Source organism: Ruditapes philippinarum, unplaced genomic scaffold, assembly GCF_026571515.1.
Source record: "Ruditapes philippinarum isolate M1 unplaced genomic scaffold, ASM2657151v2 ctg1541_1_1_1_1, whole genome shotgun sequence".
In the NCBI taxonomy this organism is placed as follows: domain Eukaryota; kingdom Metazoa; phylum Mollusca; class Bivalvia; order Venerida; family Veneridae; genus Ruditapes; species Ruditapes philippinarum.
The window spans coordinates 3,603-28,900 of NW_026859086.1; the positions used below are offsets into that span (position 1 = coordinate 3,603).

At 33.2% G+C, this 25,298-nt stretch overlaps 1 protein-coding gene across 1 annotated transcript in view; it reads left to right on the forward strand.

Moving 5' to 3' along the window:
• Positions 1–1,301: 1,301 nt before the first annotated feature.
• Positions 1,302–25,298, forward strand: part of LOC132755153 (uncharacterized) — a 69,560-nt gene continuing 45,563 nt past the window's right edge. The window contains exons 1-9 of the mRNA XM_060745961.1: positions 1,302–1,402; positions 8,081–8,287; positions 8,476–8,844; positions 13,084–13,162; positions 16,796–16,968; positions 20,665–20,757; positions 20,961–21,008; positions 21,962–22,027; positions 23,468–23,524. Of these exons, the coding sequence (XP_060601944.1) occupies positions 8,191–8,287; positions 8,476–8,844; positions 13,084–13,162; positions 16,796–16,968; positions 20,665–20,757; positions 20,961–21,008; positions 21,962–22,027; positions 23,468–23,524 (982 nt within the window). The 5' untranslated portion in view covers positions 1,302–1,402; positions 8,081–8,190. The remainder of the gene's footprint in view (positions 1,403–8,080; positions 8,288–8,475; positions 8,845–13,083; positions 13,163–16,795; positions 16,969–20,664; positions 20,758–20,960; positions 21,009–21,961; positions 22,028–23,467; positions 23,525–25,298) is intronic.

The window sequence follows — 25,298 nt, forward strand, 5'->3', positions numbered from 1 at the left end:
TTACTATTACATTAGTAACCTTAATTCTAGCGTGTGACTTCACAAGAATTTTTTTAACAATAGAAAAATTAAAACCAAAGTTGCATGTACCCTTTCGTGCTTTCCTGAAAATTGGCTCCGCCTATTTATTTTCGTCTATTTTCGTGATAATTCCATATATGGAAGTTGCAAAATCGTTTACAAATGTTAATCTCGCGTTAGAATGTAAAAGGAAAATGTGGTGTTGTCAACCTGAGAGTATCAACTGATGCAGTTACATTCTCAACGTCATGATGCACAGCATTAAATGTGTTGTGTACGTTCTTTAGTTTACATTTCTACATGTCGCAAATTTGAAGTTATACATTTCTAAGTTTAGTTTGCAATTTATCTAAGTTGCATGTTTTTAAGAATCATTTGGCGAGGCCACGAACAACAGCACGCTTATTAGCGCCCTATAACAATAAATATTTCGCTTCGCGGTCCCGCCATTTTACAATTAAATGACGACTTTTCGCCGCGCGCCCCGCTATTTAGCGCTTTTTCGCTCCGAGCCCCGCGGGGCAAAAACACGAAATGGGACAAATCAGCCACCATAATAAACAATTCGAAAATCCACATTTTCAACAAATATAGAAACATACACACAATAAAACAAAAACATTGTATAATAATCAAATGAAATATTGAAAGGTATTAAAGGTTAGCAATCTATTCCAAGTTTAAAAATAAAATATCTGAATGCATATTATTATGTTAAGGAGTACATATAACAATTTTAACAATTTTCAACATTGTTCTTGATATTATTGCTGAATATTCAAAAATATACGATTATATTATATAAAGTGAAATTTAGGCATTAATATTATCTTTTGTGACTATTATGTTCAGAGTCTTAAGTTGGTAATTCACTTTCTATTCTTAATCTAAAGTGAAATGGTAATTGTTTCTAATTTTGTATATTATCAATCAAAAGGAGTGTGTTTTCATATCAGAACTCATCCTGCCGAAAATACAATATCACTTAAATCGTTGTTTGTTGTAATGTAATGATTAGGTTGCATTTTATTCATCAAAAGTTAAATGTTTAAAATTGTTGTTAGCCAGTCAGTATATGTTTATTTCTTGAATACTATAACCTACTTCTTTATGGTAAAGTCATTGTTTACGTGCAAATATCATAATAACCAACGGCACTGTCATGTGTCAGTTCTTGTCAACAATATATTTCCCTTACAAAGAAAAAATGATACTTTAGTCTTTCAGACATTTAAGTATTTTTTGAGTTTGCATTTGATGTTGGCATTTTCTGTTTCAGATTTTGGATTTCTTATCGTTAATGGTGTCGTGCAATTCTCTACAACATTTATTATACCAAAGGAAAATGACAAACTCGAAGAATTTCGTTTTTCAAAGCATGGTAAATACATTGTATATCAATACATACACGTGTATCAATGTGAAAATTCTTCGTCTTAAATTCTATGAGACAATGCTATAATGTGACAATGCGAAAATGTCACAATATAAAAAGCAATAACATGACAAAGTTTCACCTTGTTGAGCTCTGTGTTTCACGCTATTATGCCTTCTCATTTTTAATATTACTCCTTTTGTTTCGCGTTATAACGCTTTTATTCGCGTTATAACGCTAACTTAAAAGTTAATGCTTGGTTGCTGCTCGCCAATATGCGATTATGGCTTGAAGATGTACATAATGGCATGAGGGCCGCAGGTCCAAAAGACATAATGGGTTGAGGGCAATTATCAACAACAAGTATTAATGTCTTGAATACTTATGCCGGAAATACGGCGTTTAAACATCGCAGCTAACCTTTCAAAGAAACAAACAGTGGTCAATGTAAACAAATATCTGTCATTTAATTAAACAAATTAGCAAGAAACCTCCGATTAACTAAGGAAACATGATAGATCTAACACGAAAGAAAGATGCGAAATGCTCATATTTATTTTTGAGAATAACGTTTAGTGCTAGTTTTATATTCCAAATAATAAGGCTTGTCAAAGAGAAATCGAGATATTATTTGCATGGGCGTTGTCTTTTTCCGAGTCCAACCACGAACTGCATTTTAATATACGGACACTGCCAAGTTACACGTTGATGGAACCCCATATGTATCTGTCACAAGTCAGAGATGGCCAGAGTAGGTAGTTCTATCACCAAAATAACTATTTTACAGAAATACCTTTTACATTTATATACACATTTATTTATACAATAAAATTCAATACATTTACTATAATTCTATAATTTTATCAAATAAAGTAGTACTTATTTATAGTTATGAAATTTAAGTTCAACAAAGTAGTTAAGAAATATTAAGTTTTTTTTCATTTGAAAATATTCTTAGAAAATATATCAAAAATATATCAAAACACATTTAATGTCTCTATCCCACTTATTAGTTTATTTTGCCGTTTAAAACACTGTTTAAAATGCCTTGGACTGACCTACCGTAAATTTATTCAAACGGTGTGAATCCCAAACTCTCCTGAGGAGAATCCCGATACGCAAACAACAAATGGTTAAGGTACTGTACTTATCCCAGTCCTTTGGACTATCAGTACAGTACATAATCAACATCATCTTGATTGTCCCATTCTTTCTCTCACACAAACCATTACAGATTGGGTGATATGGTGTTGTTGTCAACTGCCTGAAAGACTGAAAATACTTACCTCTTTCATCATGTCCGAAGTAAACTGTGTTCCCATGTCAGAAAGAATTTCTTCTGATACAACTATTCTACAAAACATGTCTAATAAAGCTTCTGCAACACGCTCTGTTTCAATTAACGACAATGCAGCAGCCTCTGCATATCTTGTGGCGTAATCAATCAAAATTTAAATATATCTGTTACCTTTATCTGAACGTCGTGATTGTAAAGGACCAACCAAATCTATTGTCACCCGTTTAAATGGGACATCTATTAAGGCATTTGTCCAAGTGGAGCTCTGACAACTTTACCTTTTGATACTGTACGCTGACAGACATCGCAGTGTTGACTAAACCGTTTCACATCAGATGACAATAAAATTCAGACTAAACCTTTCCAAGAGTTTTTTTTGTTGCCAAATGGCGGGACAATACTGATTCATGCGCAAACCTTATAACTGTATTACGGAACTTTTCGGCCATAACTAATTGATTTAACACCTTACCCTTTTCCACACTTGGTGACTGAAACTTTCTGAATATCAATGACCCTTTCATGAAAAAGTATGTGTTACCATCATGTTTCCCTTTTGAAATCAGCCGCTATATCTTAGCTTAAGAAGAATCAACTTGCTGTTTTCTTTGAATATTATCAGGACACGCACTATCCTTTACAACATCTAACGATACTCAACATTACCCTTTTTACGTGATTGCTTCTTGTCAGAACAGCACTTACTTGAAGTTTCCAATTAGGATCTAGAGATTCAGGATTTCGAGCACTTGAGACATTACCAATTATCAAGTCGTCATAAATTGGACTTTCCATACACCACACTTCTACTTCTATATGTACATGCAATCGGCACCTCTATCTTTGTACCATAAGCTAAACCACAAACCTGTTTTCTATCAGTAATTTGTTTTTTTCTGGATGCAACTCCTTCCTTCGGCAACACCACTACAGCCAGTATCTCTTTAAACAGTCACAATTTCATTACCTTTGATTCCATGTAAAGTTGGCATTGAAAAAAACGGCATAAAGACATTACAAACCTTAACATCCTTAAATTCTGGTGTAAGTGATCTTGATCTTGACTAACTGTGCTCTGCTTTTTCATCAAAATGTACACTTCTTTTGTATCTGATGATTGATACTTGAAGTGAAGCAATTGGTTTTCTATTGGAAAGATTAACTCTGCAATCAGAGGCAATGTTACCTGTCTTACCGCAAAGACAACATCGTCTTACGTTTGAAGGAAATCTTTGTCCTTACCATGTACTAAATGAGAATTAAACTTTCGTTCAACACTTCTGCCACGTTCAAGTGGTTTAGTATATTTGACATGTTCATTACGACAAAACACGAATAAAGAAGCAGGCAAAAAACGTGCTTCACAATAATGGTCAGCTAATTTTGCCATTTGTGCTGATGAATTTGGTATTTTCTTTAAAAGAAACAAGGTCAGTTCTTTATTACAAATATTCAAAAATTGACCCCTCACCATTAGACCAAGAAGACTGCCAAAAGACTTATCTATTTCTGCCATTTCAATCCAGCGTTTTATATACCTTTTGTAGTCTTACAACAAACTGTGAACATGTCTCACCCTTTTCAGGAACGCAATATTTTCTTAAAATCCTCTTCTGTAATTTAGCTTTCAATTCATCATAATCAAGTGCATTCTCAGCAGGCATTCTGGCATAAACGTCTTAAGCTCGACCTTTTAATATTGCACTTAAATTTGTAGCCCAAGTTTCCATTTCCCAATTAACTGCTTTGGCATACCTTTCAAATCGTTAAAGATACGAGTCCATTTCATCATGAGTTTTATCAAAAGGGTGAATTTTCAATCCTTTAGTCAGACAGAATTTGGTAGCAAAAGAAGGAGGATGCATAGTCTCACCTACCTTCTGTTGTTTGTCTAACAGTTCTAGTTTTTGATCATGTTTCATTTGAATGAGTTTCATTTTAATTTGTTCTTGCTCAATAAATGCATTGTTATCTCTTACCTTCATATCTACCTCTTTAGCTACTTCATAAGTCTTATATAATCTGGGCCATCTTCAATTCATATTCTTCTCTTTCACGCTTTACATTTTGTTCCTTTTCTCTTTCATTTCCTCTCGCTGTCTGTCTTGTTGTTTCCGTCACGAATTCTCTAAGCTGCTCTCCATCATACCCCATCTGTCGACCTAATTCTGTTATTGCTTTTAAAGATTCCATGATAATAAAAAAACACTATAACATATATACAATATATACATTGACTAATTGTAGTCAAGAGATGGCCAGAGTAGGTAGTTCTATCACCAAAATAACTGTTTTACCATAAGACCTTTTACATTTATATACACATTTATTTATACAATAAAATCCAATACATTTACTATATTTCTATAATTTTATCAAATAAAGTAGTACTTATTTGATAGTTATGAAATTTAAGTTCACTAAAGTAGTTAAGAAATATTAAGTTTTGTCATTAGAAAATATTCTTAGAAAAATATATCAAAACAAATACAATGTCTGTATCGTTCTTCCCACTTAACAGTTTATTTTGCCGTCTAAAATACTAAGTAAAATGCCACACGAAGTTATCAACTTCTCCGACCTTGAAAAGGTTAATATTCAATCTAACTTTTAAAGTCCTTTGCACTGACCATGTAAGGCCATAATAATTAAATGTCACCACCGACCTATAAAGGTCAATACTGTAACATGAAATGTCACCTCCGACCAACAAGGGTCAACGTAGAAACAGCAAAGTAAAAGGTTACGATTCTGGGTAGATGATACAATTAATGTTGACCAACTCTCAGCATAGTACAAATACTGCATGATATTCAGTTGCTGGTCCTTCACGCTAATAAAACCATAGCACCACGCACACTTGTCCTTCAACACCATGACCTATCAATGAAGACCTTTTTCTTACTAGATATTTCACACACATTTAGTTTTAGTAACAATTATATAAAAGGAAAGTATAGGAAAATAAACCCATATTAACAATTTAAATTATTCCACTTTTATCAAATAATTTTCCATGTACAAAGGAATTTAATGAAAAACATTTACAGTTTGCAAATAATTGAATAATTCGTTTATCCTGATATCTAGGTAGACAGTCACTGTTAAATAAAGCTTGTCATAAGAATGGCTTTATAAAAAAACACCATTAACATCAAATTTAAATAATGAATTCTGCCAAGCTCTAACATCATAATTCTTCATAAAATTGAGCAAAACTGACTTAGTATACACCTGTATGAACTTCAGATAACAGTATTTTTTAGAACCCTAATATTGGCCGGTGAGTGATCACTAAGGTATGAAGAAAACTATTTACACTCCTTTGTAGCTAAATCTCAATAAATGTTTAAATCAGGGTTTGTCTGAATATTAAGCATCGGTCTGTAGTGAGATTTTGTAACATCTCTTTTATTAGTCTGTTTCATACGCATTGCATGTTTTAGACACCACAGAACCCACGACGGAAAAAATATTTTGATGAAGACTGCATAGAAATCCAAAACAAAATGGGTAATATAGAGGAGAGTCAGGAGGGCAGAATCACATTTCGATTTACTAATTGAAAGAAAAAGATTGAATTTTATATAAAAAAAAATGAAAACTTACCCAGCGATTGACCTAATATTACAGTCACATCTGGTGTTATGCTTAACATCTGGAGCTGCGGAAATTCACATATACTTTTTACCGATGTTCATTTTTGAGATACATATGGGGTTCCGACCCCGTGAGTTAGAAATTGTTTGGAGAGATAACTAGCAATGAACATGAGAAACGGCCCACTTTACCTGATAGATTACTGTTTTTGAACAATTTCTAAAGATTTCCTTTTTCAATAAAGAACTGAAGACACATAATTCCACTTAATTTGTCTCTTAACGAAATCGCGTTTTAAACCTGCTATCTTCAACAGTAAACGGTAAGCATTACCCCTCTAAATTTCCGGTCTCCTTTGGTTTAGTAGCGTGCTTATATTGAAGATCAGCGAACAGCTACGCATATTTTTTATCGGCCTCTCTCATTTCTAAAGCAATTATTTCAATTGTTTCAGTAAAATAATTTTTTTCAGTCTTTATATTGTCTAGTATTTGCAGATCTGGAGAGACCGGATAAGATTGCCATATTGCATTTATCAAAAGTTAAATTGATTATTTTTTTAAGATGATGTCAAAAAATGTCCATCGAAGATATAGTTTACAATACAAATTTAAGATAAATCGCTAGTATATGTTCATAGAGCTGCTGTCATTATTTATATTTCTGACTGAGATAAGTAACAAAATATCTATTCTAATTATTTTTTGAAGAACTGAAACATTTTTTTCTGATTATAACCGTTTTATCGATTCATACTTACAGTTTTGCTGATGAAGTTTCCGTGCGTAAAAATTAGGCGTATCAGTTTAACACAGTTAGTTAAATGGGTCAAACCGTCCATGCTTAATTAATCGGGCTAGTTTTTATGAACTTGTGTGGTTTCAAATACGGCTCTGATGTTGTCAAGACACATATTAGCTCTAAATGCCACGATCATTTTCCTGTCTTGTTGATGGTTCTTGCTCTTCCTTTGATGCAAATTGTCTGGTAGTTTCTTAATCTCTATCTTTAGATGTATCCCTAAATATGTATTTATATTATATACATGACTAGATCTAAGTCTCAAGCTTAATTATTGTTTTTAAAATTTCTGCTGTATTCGTGTCTATGCAGCAGATCTACCGTCAATTTGAAATCACTTAAGGAAATTCTTAGAGTCTCGTTTGGATTTTAAGATACAATTATTTGATTTGATCTTGAGTTTATAAATCTTCTATGAAAATGTTGATTGCAATTGATCATTTTATGTAAATTATAAATTTTGTGTGCAAGTGACTACAGTTAATTCAACGACAGCAATCATCTTGACAGCCACTGAGAGTTGAATAATTAATTCTGCACAGTTTTCTAACTTAGATGTTAATCACTGTAATTCTCGAGCAGGCGCACTCAATACGAACCTATCACATTCTCATTAAGGATCGGAATCAAGACCATGATCAAAATAAAACTAAAAAAATACCCTTTGTTTATTCAAATTATATTCAATATTAATATGATAGAAATATTCTTCAAATAGAATGTTTATGAAACTCTAGAATAAATCTATTCAATTTTATCTAAAAATGGCATTGTATCTTTGCAAAGTTGCATTATTTACCACTTACTATGTACCTAATACTATCATTTGTTGTTTTATAAAGCAATGAAAATAGAGTTATGATCACTTTGATTCTGATCAAGATTTTTTCCTTAGTGAACACGGGACCTGAAGGTCCTAATAAAATCTTACATTTATTTATGTGAACACTTAGTAATCAGTTTCTTTTATTAAATATTGTATTTAGATTTAAAACGGTTTAGAAGAGAAAAATGTGAAACACTGCAATACTATGATGTTTCCTGTCATGGGCTTTGTCCATATACTGAAAAGGATTGGGAAAAGAATAAAATATACATGAATTGTACAGACGGGCTGGCCTACCATTGCGCGAGGGATAATTCAACAAACAAATATGTTGAGGCATGTGCCGAAGCAGTTTGGTGCGATCGTGGTAAATATTTGTTTCATTGTGACAATTAATTCAAACTATGCAATGTGAAAAGGTTGAAAATGATTTTATATATCATTTATATAGCCTGACAAAATAGGATTGCAATAAAAAACGAGTTAACATAGTCTGATAACAGACATATTGTGTATGCTTTCATTCTGATGACCATGTGCATACGGATATTTCAGGTAAAGAACCTAGACTCATTTTCCCACCAGGGCACAATAAGAAGGCTCGTGTGATATGTCGGTATTGTCATGACGAGGATTTTTACAACCCAATAGAATTCAGGTTATCTAGCACATACTACGAATGTACCGAATACAAAATCCCATGTAGTAGATACGGTATTGGTAAGATACGGTGTGACGAGGATGGAATCGAGCGACATTGGAAGGATAATAAATGCAGATGTAATGAACGGAACATGTACATTGAATCTAATGCTGCTTGCCCAACTGACTTTTCGTGTAAGAACAAGACAAACTTTGATTTTACATGTGAACTGTATGACTGTGGAAAGACGTCTGATGGATACTGGAGGAATTTGACGAAAGGTTTCGTTTTTTAATTGTCTTCAAAGAATGACTTGAAATATTATAAATATTACATGTTTTGGTTTTTTTTCTTTTCTTTTCTTTTTAAGCTCGACTTAAAGAAATATTATTACAGTCATGTCGGCGTTCCCGTTACTTGGTAGTTGCCGTCCTCAAACTTTAACCTGCATCCTAACTTTTAAGCTCACATGTCATAAAGTGACATGATGAGCTTTTGTGATCGTTTTTCATCTGGCGTCCGTCCGTCCGTCATTCGTTCGTTGTCCGTCCGTAGACTTTTACTCTAAACGAGCCAATTTCATCCAAATTTTACAGGAATATTCCTTTGGTAGTCACCTTTTAAAATTGTTCAAAGATTTTAATTCCATGTAGAACTCTGGTTGCCATGGCAACCGAAAGAAAAAACTTAAAACATCTTCTTTTAAAAAAACAAAGAGCGAGAGCTTATATATTTAGCATCAAACATCTTTTAGTGAGTGTCTACCACGTTTGTACAAATAAAGGCCCGGGGTCTAAATTGGCTCCGCCCTGTGGTCTATAATCAAGTGAGCGATTTCAGGGGGGCCATGATGGCCCTCTTGTTAAGCCATTGGTGTATTGTCTTTATACTCGGCCACAACAACTTTTGGGACAAGACCTTCAAGTAGACCGGACTAAACTTGACCTTTTTTATAAATGACCTTGACCTTTAAGGTTAAATGTGTAAAGTTTGCTTAATATTTGTTAATTTGTTGGTATAAGTGGCTATAAATTTATTTTTGAATGGAATGTCTTCAAACTTGAACATAACAATTTTCTATGATGGATCTTTAATTAAATAGAAAGACTTTGACGTTCACACATAAATGACCTTGGCCTTGAATTACTGAAATGTTCATTTTTATGCTGAAATTGGCAATAACGTTGTTACTGATGATTGGATTGACTTCATATGAAGACACAACACTCTTTAGGATAAGACCTTCATGTATATCAAGCCCAAATTTACTTGGTCTAATTTATGACGTTAGGGATTTAGGGATTTTATTTCTCTCTATTTCATTTGACCTTGAAGGTTAAAATATTGAATTTTCACTGAATTTTGCTATAATTGACTGTAACTTGGTAATTTTTTAACGGAATATCTTCATACATGGACACTACAAGGTCTTCGGCTAGACCTTTTAAAAGGTTGATTTGACCTTGACATTGAGCTTTAAACACTTTGACTGTCAAGGTCAAATTATTGAATTCTGGTTAAATTGTCATAATTCAGTTATTGATGCACGGATTTAATTTATACTTGTACAAAAGAAGACTTGTTACCAAATAAACATTTTAAATAATTTAGATTTGACCTTGACCTTGAACTGACCTTGACTGTTAGCAAAGTGAAACTAATGAAATTCCTTTGTTTTCCCTGTAACTGGCTATAACTTTTTATCATTTATTAATGGTCTAATTTTCATATTTAAACACACCATCGTTTAGTCAGAATATCGATATAAATCAAACTCAAATTGATGTTGACTATGTATGACCTTTACCTTGAATGTCAAATTGCTGAATTGTCACACCACATAATTGATATAATTGGCTGTAACTTGGCACATAATCAATATATTTTTTTCATCTTCATACATACACAAAACAACCGTATGGACAGCTAAAACCTTGAACTGTCCTTGACCTTGAGCTTTGAATGACATTGGCCGTAAGTGTCTCATTATTGAATTTGATAAAATTGTCTTGATCTTGTTATTTATATACGAATTTGATTCATACTTGGACAAAATCAGACTTGTAGCCAAACAGAACTGTTGAATAATCTAGATGTAAGTTTGATCTTTAATTGACCTTGACCATCAAGGTTTATTTATCAAAATCTCTTTTTATGCTTAGGCCTAGGACCTTCAAACTTGGTATGGTGATTGGTCATGACTAGCAGATGACCCCTATTGATTTTGGGGTCAAGGGGTCAAAGGTCAAGGTCACATTGACATTGTAGGTAAAAACGGTTTCCGACCAATAACTAAAAAACGCTTAGGTCTAGGAACTTCAAACTTGGTATGGTGATTGGTCATGACCAGCAGATGACCCCTATTGAATATGGGGTCAAGGAGTCAAAGGTTAAGCTCACTTTGACCTTGAAGGTAAAAACGGTTTCCGATCAATAACTAAAGAACGCTTAGGCCTAGGAACTTCAAACTTGGTATGGCGATTGGTCATGACCAGCAGATGACCCCTATTGATTTTGGGGTCAAGGGGTCAAAGGTCAAGGTCACATTGACCTTGGAGGTAAAAACGGTTTCCGATCAATAACTAAAAAACGCTTAGGCATAGGAACTTCAAACTTGGTACGGTGATTGGTCATTGGAGCATATAGTCGTCGTGTTGTCCGTCCGTCAGTCCTTCCGTCAGTCCTTCCGTACGTACGTCCCGAATTCGTGTCCGGCCCATAACTTTGTTATTTGAAGTCGGATTTTAGAACTATTTCACAGAAATGATCACCATATTTGAACGACGTGTCGCGCGCAACATTAGGGTCGCTACCTTGAAGGTCAAAGTCACAGCATGACATTGAAGCAAAATAGTATCCGGTCAATAACTTCATTATTTGAAGTCTTTTTTGAAGATTTTAAAACTATTTCACAGAAATGACTACCATATTGAGACGACGTGCCGCGCAACATTTAGGTCGTTACATTGAAGGTCAAGGTCACAGCGTGACCTTGCAGCAAATCATGTCCGGCCCATAACTTCGTTATTTGAAGTCGGATTTTAAATATATTTCACAGTAATGATCACCATGTTGAGACGACGTGTCGCGCTTAACATTTGGGTCGCTATCTTAAAGGTCAAGGTCACAGCATGACCGTGCAGCAAAATCATGTCCGGCCCATAACTTCGTTATTTGTAGTCAGATTTTAAAACTATTTCACAGTAATGATCACCATATTGAGATGACGTGGCACGCGCAACATTTGGGTCGCTACCTTGAAGGTCAAGGTCACAGCATGACCTTGCAGCAAAATCATGTCGGGCCCATAACTTCGTTACTTGAAGTCGGATTTAACAACTATGTCACAGAGATAATCGCCTTATTGAATCGACGTGTCGCGTGCAACATTTGGGTTAAAACATTTGGACCATGGGCACAATTTAAGATGTAAATTTGATCTTTGGTATCAAATTACCTAGATTTTGAAATTTGATGTACAGCTATGAAATTTAAACCATAAGCACAGTTTAAGATGTTTAACTGAAATTTGATTTTAACTGAACTAGATTTTGATGAACTGGCTGACTTTCTTGTCTTTTTAGATATAGCTATGAGATACCATATGTACAGTATTAGATGTTAAATTAAACTTTGATGTCAGCTGACTTAGATTATTTGACGAAATGATATACTTCTTGTCCTTTGATACACAGCTATGAATTTTGGACCATGTGCATAGTTTAGGATGTGAAAGTGAATTTTGACATCAGCTGACGTATATGATTTAATGAAGTGGCCTTTCTTGTCCTTTGATGTACAGCTATGAAATTTGGACCATGTGTACAGTTTCATATGTAAAAATTAACTTTAATATCAGCTGGCCTACATTTTAAAGAATTGGCCTTCTTTCTCGACCTTTGTTTTAATGTATAACTATGAAATTTGAATAATGTGCACTGTTTCAGATGTAACATTAATCTTTGATATCACCTGACCTAGATTATTTGACGAAGTGACCCACTTTATTGTCTTTCAATGCAAAGCTTTGAAATTTGGACCATGTGCACAGTTTCAGATGTAAAATTGAACTTTGATACCAGCTGACCTACCTTTTAACGAAGTGACCTTTTTCTTATACTTTGATGTACAGCTTTGAAAGAAATTTGGACTATGCGCCCAATTAAAAATGTAAATTTGAACTTAAATATCAGCTGACCTAGATTACTATGAATTGACCTCTTTTCTTGTCGTTTGATGTACAACTATGACATTTGGACCATGTGCACAGTTTTAGAAGTAAAATAGATCATTAAAATTATGGTAAGGATTCATGCTTGAAATAAACAACAAGTGTGTCTAGACCTTCCTGTTGAAATTTTAAAAAAGGAAACGTTTTCTTTTTAAAGGTTTGTTTAAATCTTTTATTTGTCTGTTTTAAGAAAATGTAATAAAGTCGAGCTTTGTCCCCACCCGGCGGCGGCTTTTGTTTTCTTTTTGGTAATCAATTGATGATATTGTGTATTATTATCTATCTTCAGATTATTGTTGTGCATGTGAGGATGGCTATATAAGAAATGAAACGTCAAACAAATGCCATAAATCTTCACATGATGTTAGGTAAGCTCTTTTAAATGCTTCCCGAAGGGTGAGCATATAGTCGCCGGTTTGTCCGTCCATCCGCACTGCCTAATATGGATAGGGGCCATCTAACTGTAAACAGAACAAAAGAGAACAATAAAATTCATTCCGTAACAATAGAATAAGGGGCCATGACCTCTATTAAACAAAAGAAAATAACAATAGAAATGGCCCTTTATCCCTGTCTGTCACCTGTCCGTCCATCCGCTATTCTTGTTCGGAACATCACTTTGAAACAATAAGAGGTATCAACATGAAACTTTGTAGGTAGATAGATATTATTGAGTAGAAGTGCAGTGCAGAGAACCCTAACTCTGTCTTGCCTAATTTTGGAGCTATTGCCCTTTGTGCATTTTTACACTTTGAACTTTGTCCGGGACATAACTCTAAAACTATAAGAGATATCAAAATGAAACTTTTTATAGGTAGATAAATCTCATTAAATTGAAGTGCATTGCAAAAGAACCTTTATTCTGTCTTGCCTAATTTTTGAGTAATTGAGTAATTGTACATTCTTACACTTTGAATTTTGTCCGGAAAATAACTAAAATAGATTTAAACATGAAACGTTGTAGGTAGATATATCTCATTTGGGAGAAGTGCATTGTTAATGAACCCTAACTCTGTCTTGCCTAATTTTTGAGTAATTGCCCTTTGTTTATTTTTACACTTTGAACTTTGTCCGGGACATAACTCTAAAACTATAAAAGATATCAACATGAAACTTTATAGGTAGATAGATCTCATTAAATAGAAGTGCAGTGCAAAAGAATAGTTACTCTGCATTGGCTTATTTTGAGTTATTGTCCTTTGTTATTTTTTCACTTTGACTTTGTCCGAGACATAGCTCTGAAACCATAAGAGGCTTGTAGGTAGATTGGTCTCATTTAATTAAGTGCAGTGCAAAAGAACCTTAACTCTGCTTTGCTTGATTTTTAAGTTATCGCCCTTGTTATTTGTCAGGGACATAACTCTCACACTTCAAAAGGTATACTTTTCTGTGTCCAAAACCTGCTCGGGGAGCATCACCCGGTTCAACCGGTTCTTGTTATGATATGGAATCATGGTGTTTGTACTTTGTTAAGTCATATATGTCGCAGATCAATTATGTAACACGTGTGTCATATCGTCACCTTAGTGCAAAAACTCAATAACTGCATATAGATAAAGAAGCAATTATTGAGTTCTTGCACTAAGGTGACGATATATTACAGCGCTAAAATCACACATTCGATGATTTGACGGATGTGATAGGACTACAAATTATAACATCGTCACATCATAGCCGACATTGTCATCATCATCGCTCTAATAATAATATTACTACTACTACTACTACTAATTATTATTATAATGATTATTATCATCATCAATCTCATTGCAATTAAGCACGTCATTACCATTATCCTCGACGCAATTATTTCAAATATTAAGAAAACCATTATCATTATAAGGAACAGCAGCATGACGAGCTTTGTCTTTCTCCTCACTATCATTAGTACCATTATCGTCATTACCAGCGCAATATAAGAACTTCTGCTTGTCATCGTCACCATTATCAACAACATAATCATCAAAATGAACACAATTATAAAAAAGCATTGAAATCATTATCATAATTGCCATTTAATCATCATCAACACCATCATCGACATCATCATCAGCATCAGCAGCATCGTTATCACCGTCTTTAATATTCCCATCAAATACTTCTTCTCATCATCATTACAATTATTAATAGCATAATCATTTCAATTATTAAAACGGACCTCATTATTATAAGGTGCAGAAGCATGACGACCATCTTCATGATCATCGTTTTTATTTTCCGTTTAAGCAATCAGTAGTTCTGCTCAAAATGATATAAATTATAATCATCAATATTATCATGATCATTATCACTATTACTGTTTTAGACAACCGTCATCATTATAAAGAATAACAACATGACCATCATCATTACAATCAATATATCACCATCGTCTTCATCATTTCATTACCATCATTAAAATCACATCACCATCGGTCTCACTTTCTCATCATCATCAGCATCATTATCATCATCATTGCAATAAACGCTTGCTCATCATGATCATCACCATCTTTATTCAAATCACCGTTTTTCACATCATTATTTCACAACTACCATGATTATTATTATAACTATCATCATCATCATGATCAGTATTTGAATTAAAAATGACTATTTGTTTTGCCATTACCAGTCATCATCATAACTAAGACCTTTTGAATCATCTTATAGTCATCAAGATCTTTATCAACAGCATCAAGATAATTTAGCTCATTTTTTCAAGCAATCATTTTAATAAGAATCAATGTTGTTGTAAATAGCCTCGTTTCAACCAGACTCATAATCTTCATAACGATGACGGAATCGCGCTAGCTTAACTGTCTCATTACAAGGGAAGAAATGAACGTGACAATACCTTCTTCAATGAACTAAAAACTTTGAGAAATTAAAAAAAACTAAACATAACTAAACTGAACTTTCGTCCACTTATGTCTACTCCCGGTGGTGCCCTGCTGTGGTAGCTTGGGTGTGTCGTGGCTGCGTCTTGTGAACGCTGCCTTTACCTTGTTGATCTTTGTTTTCGTTTTTGCTACATAGAGATAATTAAATATAAGACGATGTCATCATTATCTCTTGCATGTATTGTATTTGCACAATTGCACTTGACAACACATTTTGTCATTTATTGTCTTTGTTGCAAACAAAAAAGAATGCCACATTGACGCTTTTAACAAATATCACTACCGCAAAAAAGTAATGCAAGTTACACCAAACTAGTGACGATTATCTAGAGATTTAATAGTGCTCGCCTTAAAAATAATGATAATTTTGATGCTCGCCATAATTGGTATGATGGTGTTGATGCTAGTAATGTAATAAAGATGATGATGATGATGATGATGATGATGATAGTAAGTACCATTTTAAAGAAGATGTTCAATTAAAATTGTTTACAAAACATTTTGCTTCAAAGATGACATTTGAGATTTTTTTCCAATTTCTTTTTTCTGGCGCGTGTCATTTTCAACTGGTATTAGAGACGTGTGAAATTGCAAGCCCTTGAAAATTAAATGATTGACATAAGCATTTAAAATAGTATCGGTCATCTGATAGCAAGTCCACACTATTTCAATAAATCTTGTGTAACCTTTTGGTCCTTATCACGTCAAGACACTCCTGCGGAAAAACAAAAGCAAACTTTTGCCGCATTTGTTTTTCAATAAATGACTGTTTCTTTTGGCTAGGCCATCTCCTTGGATAAAGTTTATAAATTTAGAACCGATTACTTTATTTCTACCTCTGTTTTACATAAGAGTTAGAGTCACCCACTTTCTTTGCTTGGAGCTAAGTATTATAAGAAAGGGACTCTCTGTTTATACTCTATTTCCTACATACAGGTACTCTGGTATACGAATTATTAGTATAAGTAATATACTAGTACTAGTAAGTGTTAATGAACATTTTTGTCTTTTTTTCTGTTAAAGGCGGATAAGATAACCATTTAATCTTTTCGGAAAAACTTTGATGGTGCAAAACACCATTTTGCAGATTAGTTTTCCCTAAAATTGAATCTTTTACAGCTTGCAAACCACGAACATATCACATCATCATATCAATATAACAGCGACGACAACAATCTTGATGTCATCTGAAGTTAAAATTAATATAACAGCATTTACAAAATTAACAACACACCGGAATATTATTATATCTTACATCCAACCTACAGCAACAGCAAGACCTTCACTATCAGGTATGCCTTCGTTTTTATACATATTGTACAATTTTAGTTCGACTATTCTAATAGTTGGGCTATCACATTTATCCGGGCGTTGGCGTCAGCGTATGTGTAACACTTTGGTTCAAGATTGTTAACATCATATCTCGTCAACCACATAGGATATTGGCTTGTAATTTCACACTTCAGGATCTTAATAGAGAGTCAAAAGCGAAGCCAATAATTTTGGCGTAGGTTTTGGCAAAAATTATGGTCCTTTGCGAACTTAAAATTCTTGGTGCAAATTCTATCTCAAAATCTTCTGTAGCTTTTCACTAAAAAGTTAAAGATCCTGTAACACATTTTTTTCATGGTTTTATTTCATAAATATGATGCTAAAATTAAGATTTGTCAGTATTGTTCTAATAAGCATTATTTATAAAGATATTACCCAATTTAACATTTTATGTAAATAAAGGGAGGTAATTAGAAATTCATTTTCTATAAATTCTAAGTCAAATTTTCAATAAGAAATGAATGCATGTAATTTATTGATTAAGTATAATGTGCACAAATATTTGCAGTACACATTTTACATATTCTTCGATGTTTGAAATTTTTTTATTTGCATAACTATATACATATATAATATTTTGCAAGTGTGGTATACACACAGTAACAATATCAATCACAAAACATACAGGATCTTTAACACATGTTTCGAGATCATAATTGGAGGTCCCCTAACTCTGGTATTGATTTTGACTGCATTATGACTTTTTGTGAACTTCATTGAAAATTCAGGATTAAAGTTTTAGTATTCAATCTTCCAAACTACTGAATGATATTACTTTAATCTTAATAATGTCTTTGTAGCCATAACTTGAGGTTGCTAACCAAGGCCTAGAACTCTGACATGATTTCGACGGCCCTTTGTTTGTAATTATTATCCAAAACAATACTGCTGATATGTATTTTCACCCAATAATGGTTCTTTCAGACACAGAAAATGTTTGGTTTAAGTTTCGCATGTACCAATCATACAAACTACTCACGTATTTCATGAAAAATTTCACGTTGCCGTCAAAACGCCACAACTCTCTGAGAACCCCCCCCCCCCCCCTGTTTTCACCCTTATAGCTCTTGCCTTACGGGACCGTTTTTATTATTTCACACATAACGTATCCCGCTCTTCCTTTCGTCGCCCTTGCATCGGCTCCCGGTTTTGGTTTGGTGCCTTCCTAATGCCCTGCTGTAAAAGCTTGGGTTGGGGGGGGGGGCTGCGTCCCGTGAACGTGGCCTTGTTGATCTTTATTCTCGTTTTTTTAATGTGGCAATTTGAAGAAAAAAAACAACTTTGGTTTATATCTAATACTCAGAACTCGGAACTAAGTCATGTACTTATTAAATGATATTTTCTTTTTTTATTATTTCTTACATGATTCAGACTCGTGTTTTACTAACAAGCAATGAGAACGGTCGACGTTTTGTCCTCCTGAAAGATCTCGTTGTATAATGGTGTCGTTTAAAACTTGCATTAATTTGGATAAACTAGAGAAAAACAGAATCCCTAAAGAAAGCCCAACAAGCAAAACTGCAAAAAAATGTCGCGGGCTCTGTTTGATTGAGCCTGTTCATGGACGGTACTAGAAAGTACAAGTTACAGCTCATGCCCCCATGGTCCGGCTTAAGCAGACTTCACCATTTAAACATAAAAATGGTAAAATTTTGAATTAAGAAACACCCGCAGATGTGTTCATACGGCGGTTATAATATGACACAATAGTGCCATTCCATGAAATGTGGCGCATGGTGCCCAAGTTAAAGAGTGCATTTGCCCTTAACGAGAAAACAATGGACAGAACTAAATAAAATGGAATTTTGAATTGGGATCAGAGGTTATGAAGCCTGCATATCACAGACAAGACGTAAAAAGACATATTTAAAAAGCAGGCAACGTATCCTAACGATGATAATATAGTATTCAAGTGGGAATACTGGCAACACCCAAGTTTAAAAAGGTCAAATATAAGAAACTAAAAATACCACATAACATGTACACACAACCTTAATGTCGTACTGAACGATCTTCAAGGATCGAAAATATATTTTCTTTGATTAAATGTACGGCTAGCCCTTTTACAGCCGCTACACGGCACAAATAACACTGATGTGACAATATTATGGAAAAAAAGAAAATTCATTAAGGAAGCCCAACACGGCAAAATTGAAAATGTTGCTCGGCTCGGTTTGATTGAGCCTTTTTATGGATGGTACTGGAAAGTGCAAGTTACCGTCCACGCATGAATTCGTATTCTCAAAACTTGGTCTTAGCTGAAAAGATCTCTCCGTGAACTTGTTAGACTAAATCGAAATGTTAACTGAACTCTGGCAAGGTTTTAATATCGCCAGGTGCCGATGATATGTTAAACTTATCAGGTCGATACTATTGAAAATAATTAAGAGGTTAAAACCGGAGGGTAATAATCGGCCAACAAAGTGAATAACGACCCCGAAGGCTTTAGCCCGAGGTCATTATTTATTCAGTGTCGATTTTTACTTTCTGGTCCGTCTCTTATGTGTAATAATGTCTTTAAAACACTTGATAGGTTGAATTGTTGCACAATTTTAATTACTTTGATATTTCTTTTGTTGAAATTCATGTCTCTGTACATAGTGTACAGTAACTCAGACAAAGTTACTTCCCTTATGTGTATGCAAAATTCACTAGAATCAACAAGCTAGCAAGTTTTATTTCTAAGGTATAAAATGTTGTATTCTTTTTTTTTATTTAATTCAATAAAACTGTGATTGTACCAATTACTTTTAGGTTGTGGACAAAAATTTAAGCGATCCACGCTTAACCCTACTTTCATTTCAGAGCAAACTGCTTTGATGGCGTCAAATGTGAGGCCATATGTGACGTAATTGTTACTGTTTTTGTACGTGCTCTTGTTGGGCGGGCCGATGATTATAACATTTTTCGGCCTGAGCAACTAACTCATAACTGGTAACGTGATATTATAATCAGTCGAAATAATAGTAAAATGTTTTATTTTTTATAGTAATCTTACGGGTATTCCTTCTTAACTTATATAAATCAGGGTGCTTTAAATAATTCAATATTCAAGGTGACGTCAGCGGTCTGATAAAATGTATAGTGACAACCTGAACCAGCACTAATATCTTTTTATCGGACTGCTTAAATTAAGCATTGAATTACAAAACACGCAGTGTGTATGATAACTGCTGAACATGTTTAGAATGTAACAATTGACTTAAATGTAACTCTTTTATGAATTTCACTTCTTTTCATAAAATCTCTAAAACCATATCGATATAGCAAAGTGACCTCCAAAACGTTTAATATACCCCAGCCAATTGCTTCGGTACATAAATATGGCAATATTGATTGTTGCTTAGTGTAGCAACTCTGCACAGTCAGGCTTTCCTTTTTGTTTTTCTTCCTTGAGGGAGGTTGAACAAATCAGTTGTAACAAGAGCTGTCCTAAATTTATGTTTCAGATTGATCTTCTGTAAGTTAGTGACACACTGTCAAAGGAAGAAACTGAATTTAAGGAACATTTTTCCTTTATAATGTAGATGCTAACAGGCATAATATTTAAGTTTGATGTGTCTAATGACATTAAGATCACTGTTATAGGGTAACAATAATTGTAAGATAAAATTTTTGTGACAGGAATGTTTTGTTAAACTATATTTTCATTTTAGGTGGAAAGGATATCATTTATAAAATAACTATTGTTGTCCTGGTCATACTCATCTGTATTGTTGGTATTATCTGCTACATACGTAAAAAGAGAGGTAAAGAAAATTTGTGTCTTTATTAATATTATTATCAATAATAAGGATAAAACTTTAAAAAGTCCATAGCAAAAAGAATGATTTTTAACGTAACTCTTAAATATTATAAAATCTAAACAAAAGTAAGTGCCGGTTATGACGATGATGTTGAATATAATGAAAAACTCAAATTCCTACTTTAAACTTGTTTTGCGTTTTTATAGGTCAAGATGAACCAATTGATAGCCCGCAGATTGAAAAACTGTTGGGAGGTATGGTATTCATAACATTAAGATAAATACATAATTATTTAATAACAGAACAATTAAGGGAAACAACTTTATAATATATGCGACCAGCAATTTGCAATCGGTACTTATCTTTTATATGATATCGTAATTTTTTAAAACATTTCATGGTGGCAAGGAACACACAGTCGTAAATTATAGATGACTTTACCTATATTCCAATTATAAATGCCTTATGACATATTCTGAGTGAAACATATTGATATGCTATTAAAGGACAAATCATCTCTCAATAACAATATTATTAACACTATTAAGTTCGTGCATTTTTAAGCCACAAAAAAAATCTTACAAAGCATGGTAAGTTCGTACCTATTGGTTGCTGCAACGCATAATTTTTGTGTATAGGGGTTATTTTTGTCGGCGTCGTTGTCGGCGTCCCTAAAGCTTGTCCGGAGCATGAGTCAGTCATTATAAGTTGGATTGACTTCAAACTTGGTATGCATGCTTCTTATAATGACTCAAAGTGCAGTGCATAAGAACCGGTACACTGCACTTCTAAATTGTTGAGTTATTGCCCTTTGTTAATTTTCATACTTTTTTTATGTATAAAAGTTATGGACTTGAAACTTCAAAGGATGATAGATCTCATTAAGAAGAAGTACAGTGCACAAGAACCGGTTCTCTGCATTTCTAATTTTTTGAGTTATTGCCCTTTGTTATTTTTCATACTTTATTTTTGTCTAGGCCATTTCTCCTAAAGTATATAAGCTATGGACTTGAAACTTCATAGGATGATAGATCTCATTAAGAAAAAGTGCAGTGCACAAGAACCGGTACTCTGCATTTCTTTTTTTTGAGTGATTGCCCTTTGTTAATTTTCATACTTTATTTTTGTCCAGGCCATTTCTCTAAGAATTTCAAATATCTTATACACGTTTTACAAATTTTGTGTACAACTTATTTAAATATTTCAGATCCAAGTTCGCCCAATAACCAGACTGAAGCAAGTTCTGCTCAACCACCAACAAGTCAAAGTGAGGGTGAGCCAATAGCTCTACATGTAGCTTTTCCTTCGACTTTTCAATTGACTAAAGATTTTCCGGTTATTTAGCCTTTTTTATTTATCACAATGTTTTTTTTTAAGTCAGATGTACGATATAATGTTTATAATTGTACTTGTTCCTTGAGTATACAAAACAGAAACTTGTCTTCGTACCTTTCTTAAAAAGAAATACTTGAATAAAAAACATCTGAAACAAATAGTAAATAACTAAATAGTATTAATCGTTGGTGGCGTATGTGATACTTTTAGATGTACTTCCTGTTCGCTTTGGTAACATTGTTCGACTGAAGGAAAGTCAAATTCCTGTATAAGTATCGATATTATTAAATTGGTTGACATTTAACCACCGGTTGTCTAAACATGAAGGAACAAAATAACTGCAATGACTGGGTCGACTGTAGCTTTTGACATATTACAAGGATTACATATTTTGTTTACCTTTTTTCCGATATTTCAGAGACAGTTTCATTCGGATTATTGGCCAAACTTGATTCTGAAATTTAAAAATATATGTAAACAAATTTGTCAAATTGAAATATGTCAAATTTAATAAACGATTAAAGTATTATTTCAGTTGTGTTATGACGGGTAGTTCATTGTGTCTTTGATATAAATATTCAGTGGTTGCTTTACTTTCTTTAATAACTAACCGCAGTAACAATTATAAAGACTGTAAACCAAAGCATTCTTAAACAATGAGCGGACAAGCGTTTAAACTAAAGGCCCTGGTGACCTTGACCTTTGACCAAAAGACCTGAAAATCAATAAGAGTCATTTACTAATTATTACTTGCCTTTTTTCGGATGAACACATCTGCGAATGATCTTAATTCAAAATTTTGCAATTCGTATTTCTAAACGTTGAATTTTGCTGAAGCCGATGCTAGTGAGTGTGGAGGATAGCGTCAAGTTACCAATACTGCCCATTATAAGGCTCAATCAAACCGAGCCCGCAACATTCTCTTTTTGCCGTTTAAGGTGGTTCTATAGGTTTCCATGTGGGACCATTATAAAGAAAGTCAAACTACCACTGAATATGAGATCATAAACATACGCAATAATTTGGTCTTTATTGATTTGAAATATATCAATTTGACAAATTTATGTACCACCTTTTTATGTTTGTGTCAAATATGGCCAATAATCAGTATGAAGCTGGCTCTGCTCTACTGCCAAGAACAAGTGATCCCAAATTATCTCAAAATGAAGGTAAGCCAACAGATCTGCATGCAGCTTTTTCTCTGCAATTTGGTGTAATTTATCGGATATTAAGCCTTATTTATCACAAAAGAGTTTTAAAGTAAATGATTATCCCTTAAGAAATTAATGGTATAGGAAACAAATGTACATATATAAGAATTTTTAATATCTGATACACGTTTTACAAATTTTGTGTACAACTTATGTAAATGTTTCAGATCCAAGTTCGGCCAATATCCAGAATGAACCAAGTTCCGCTCAACAAGATACCAAAAGTAACTATTTACTTATATTGTATATTATAAGTCATGTAAATGCATATTTTCTTTCCGATATAAATATTTATTTGATATATTTAACATCTCTTCATAAAGTTGTCTTTTGGAAAATGATATAGTAATGAGGCAAGCAGTTGAAAAAATTTGATTACCTTTACCAAATTTTGGCTCATATATTTTTTTCCTTTTTTTACTAAAATACTGTCCGGTGTAAGACAACTCGTCAAGTATGTCTTTAAAACAAATACATTGTTGTAATGTAAATTCGTAACCATGAAGATTAAAACAAATATATGTAAACTGCTACAACTTCTTCGACATATTGTAATTACGATTATGAATACATGTTTCTATATAGACATACTGTACTTTTTTGATAGACTTGTTTTGATTTTGTGTGTTGTTTGTTTTTTTCTTTGTTTTGTCAAGTTTTGATCGCTTTATTTTTTTTTAAAGATGAATGTTAAAATTAGAAAAGGAAATATTGTGTATACGAATAAAGCATCCATGAATAAATTTATTAATAGATTTTACCGCTGAAGCTAAATATTCAACTTAAGGAAAATCGTACTTATTAACTTTTTGCCATTCATGTAAAAGAACAAACGGTATTTCAATATAATCTCTTTACTTATGTATTTCTATCTGCTGTTTATACATCTAAGCATGATATATAAAATGTTGATGATAAAATCATTAAAAAATGAATATTATAGACTCCAGTCGGTAAACACAAACTTACAAATGAATCTTTAGTCAATATAATATGTCTTCAACTGAAATATGTACTTTTAATGTAAAAGGTTTAGCATCGACAAACAAACGTGACCGTGTTCTGTGTTGGCTTAACCAACAAAAATTTTCAATAGCGTTATGCAAGAAATTCATTATAACTCAAACACTGATGATACAGAAAATTGGTCGGCAAAGTGGAATGGAAAATCTTACTTAAGCGGAAATAGTACAAACAGCTTAGGCGTCGGTATCTTTATTAATACGTCTTGTAATTGTAAAATTTTAGAATATCAAGAAATTATTGTGGGCAGAATGCAACGAATTAAACTAGAAATCGAGGAAAAGGTGATAAATATATTCAACGTTTATGCTCCAAATAACGACGATATCAATTTTTTCAATATATTAGAAACCAATCTTGATAAATTTAGTGACGAAATACTACTAGTTGGCGGTGATTTTAATACTGTTATTAATCATTCTTTAGACAAACTAAACGGTAAAAGTGATACAAATAAACGAACTTCTAAAAAGGTTAATGAACTAATTGATACATTTGATCTTTGTGATGTTTTTAGACTACTTAATCCAGAACAAAAACTTTTTACTTGGCACTCTCATAATAACCCACCAATTTTCTGCAGACCCGACTATTTTCTTTTTTCCACTTGTGCTCTCAATTCAGTAACATACTTTCAAATAAAAAGCGGTTATAAATCAGATCATTCTATTGTGATTATGCATCTAAAGTTTATTCAATGTAAAAAGGGCCCAGGATACTTTAAACTTAACAATTCGTTACTTTTAGACACTGATTATCAAAATAAAATAAAATCATCAATACAAGAAATAGTGTCATTTAATGACTAAGCCAATCCAAACATATTATGGGAAATAATTAAGAGCAGAATTAGAGATGAAACTATCAAATACGCTAGCATTAAAAAGAAAAATGATCTTATAAATGAGCATGAAATTAATTCTAAAATTAGGGATCTAGAAAAAGAAATTGAGTTAAATACAAGTAATAATATTT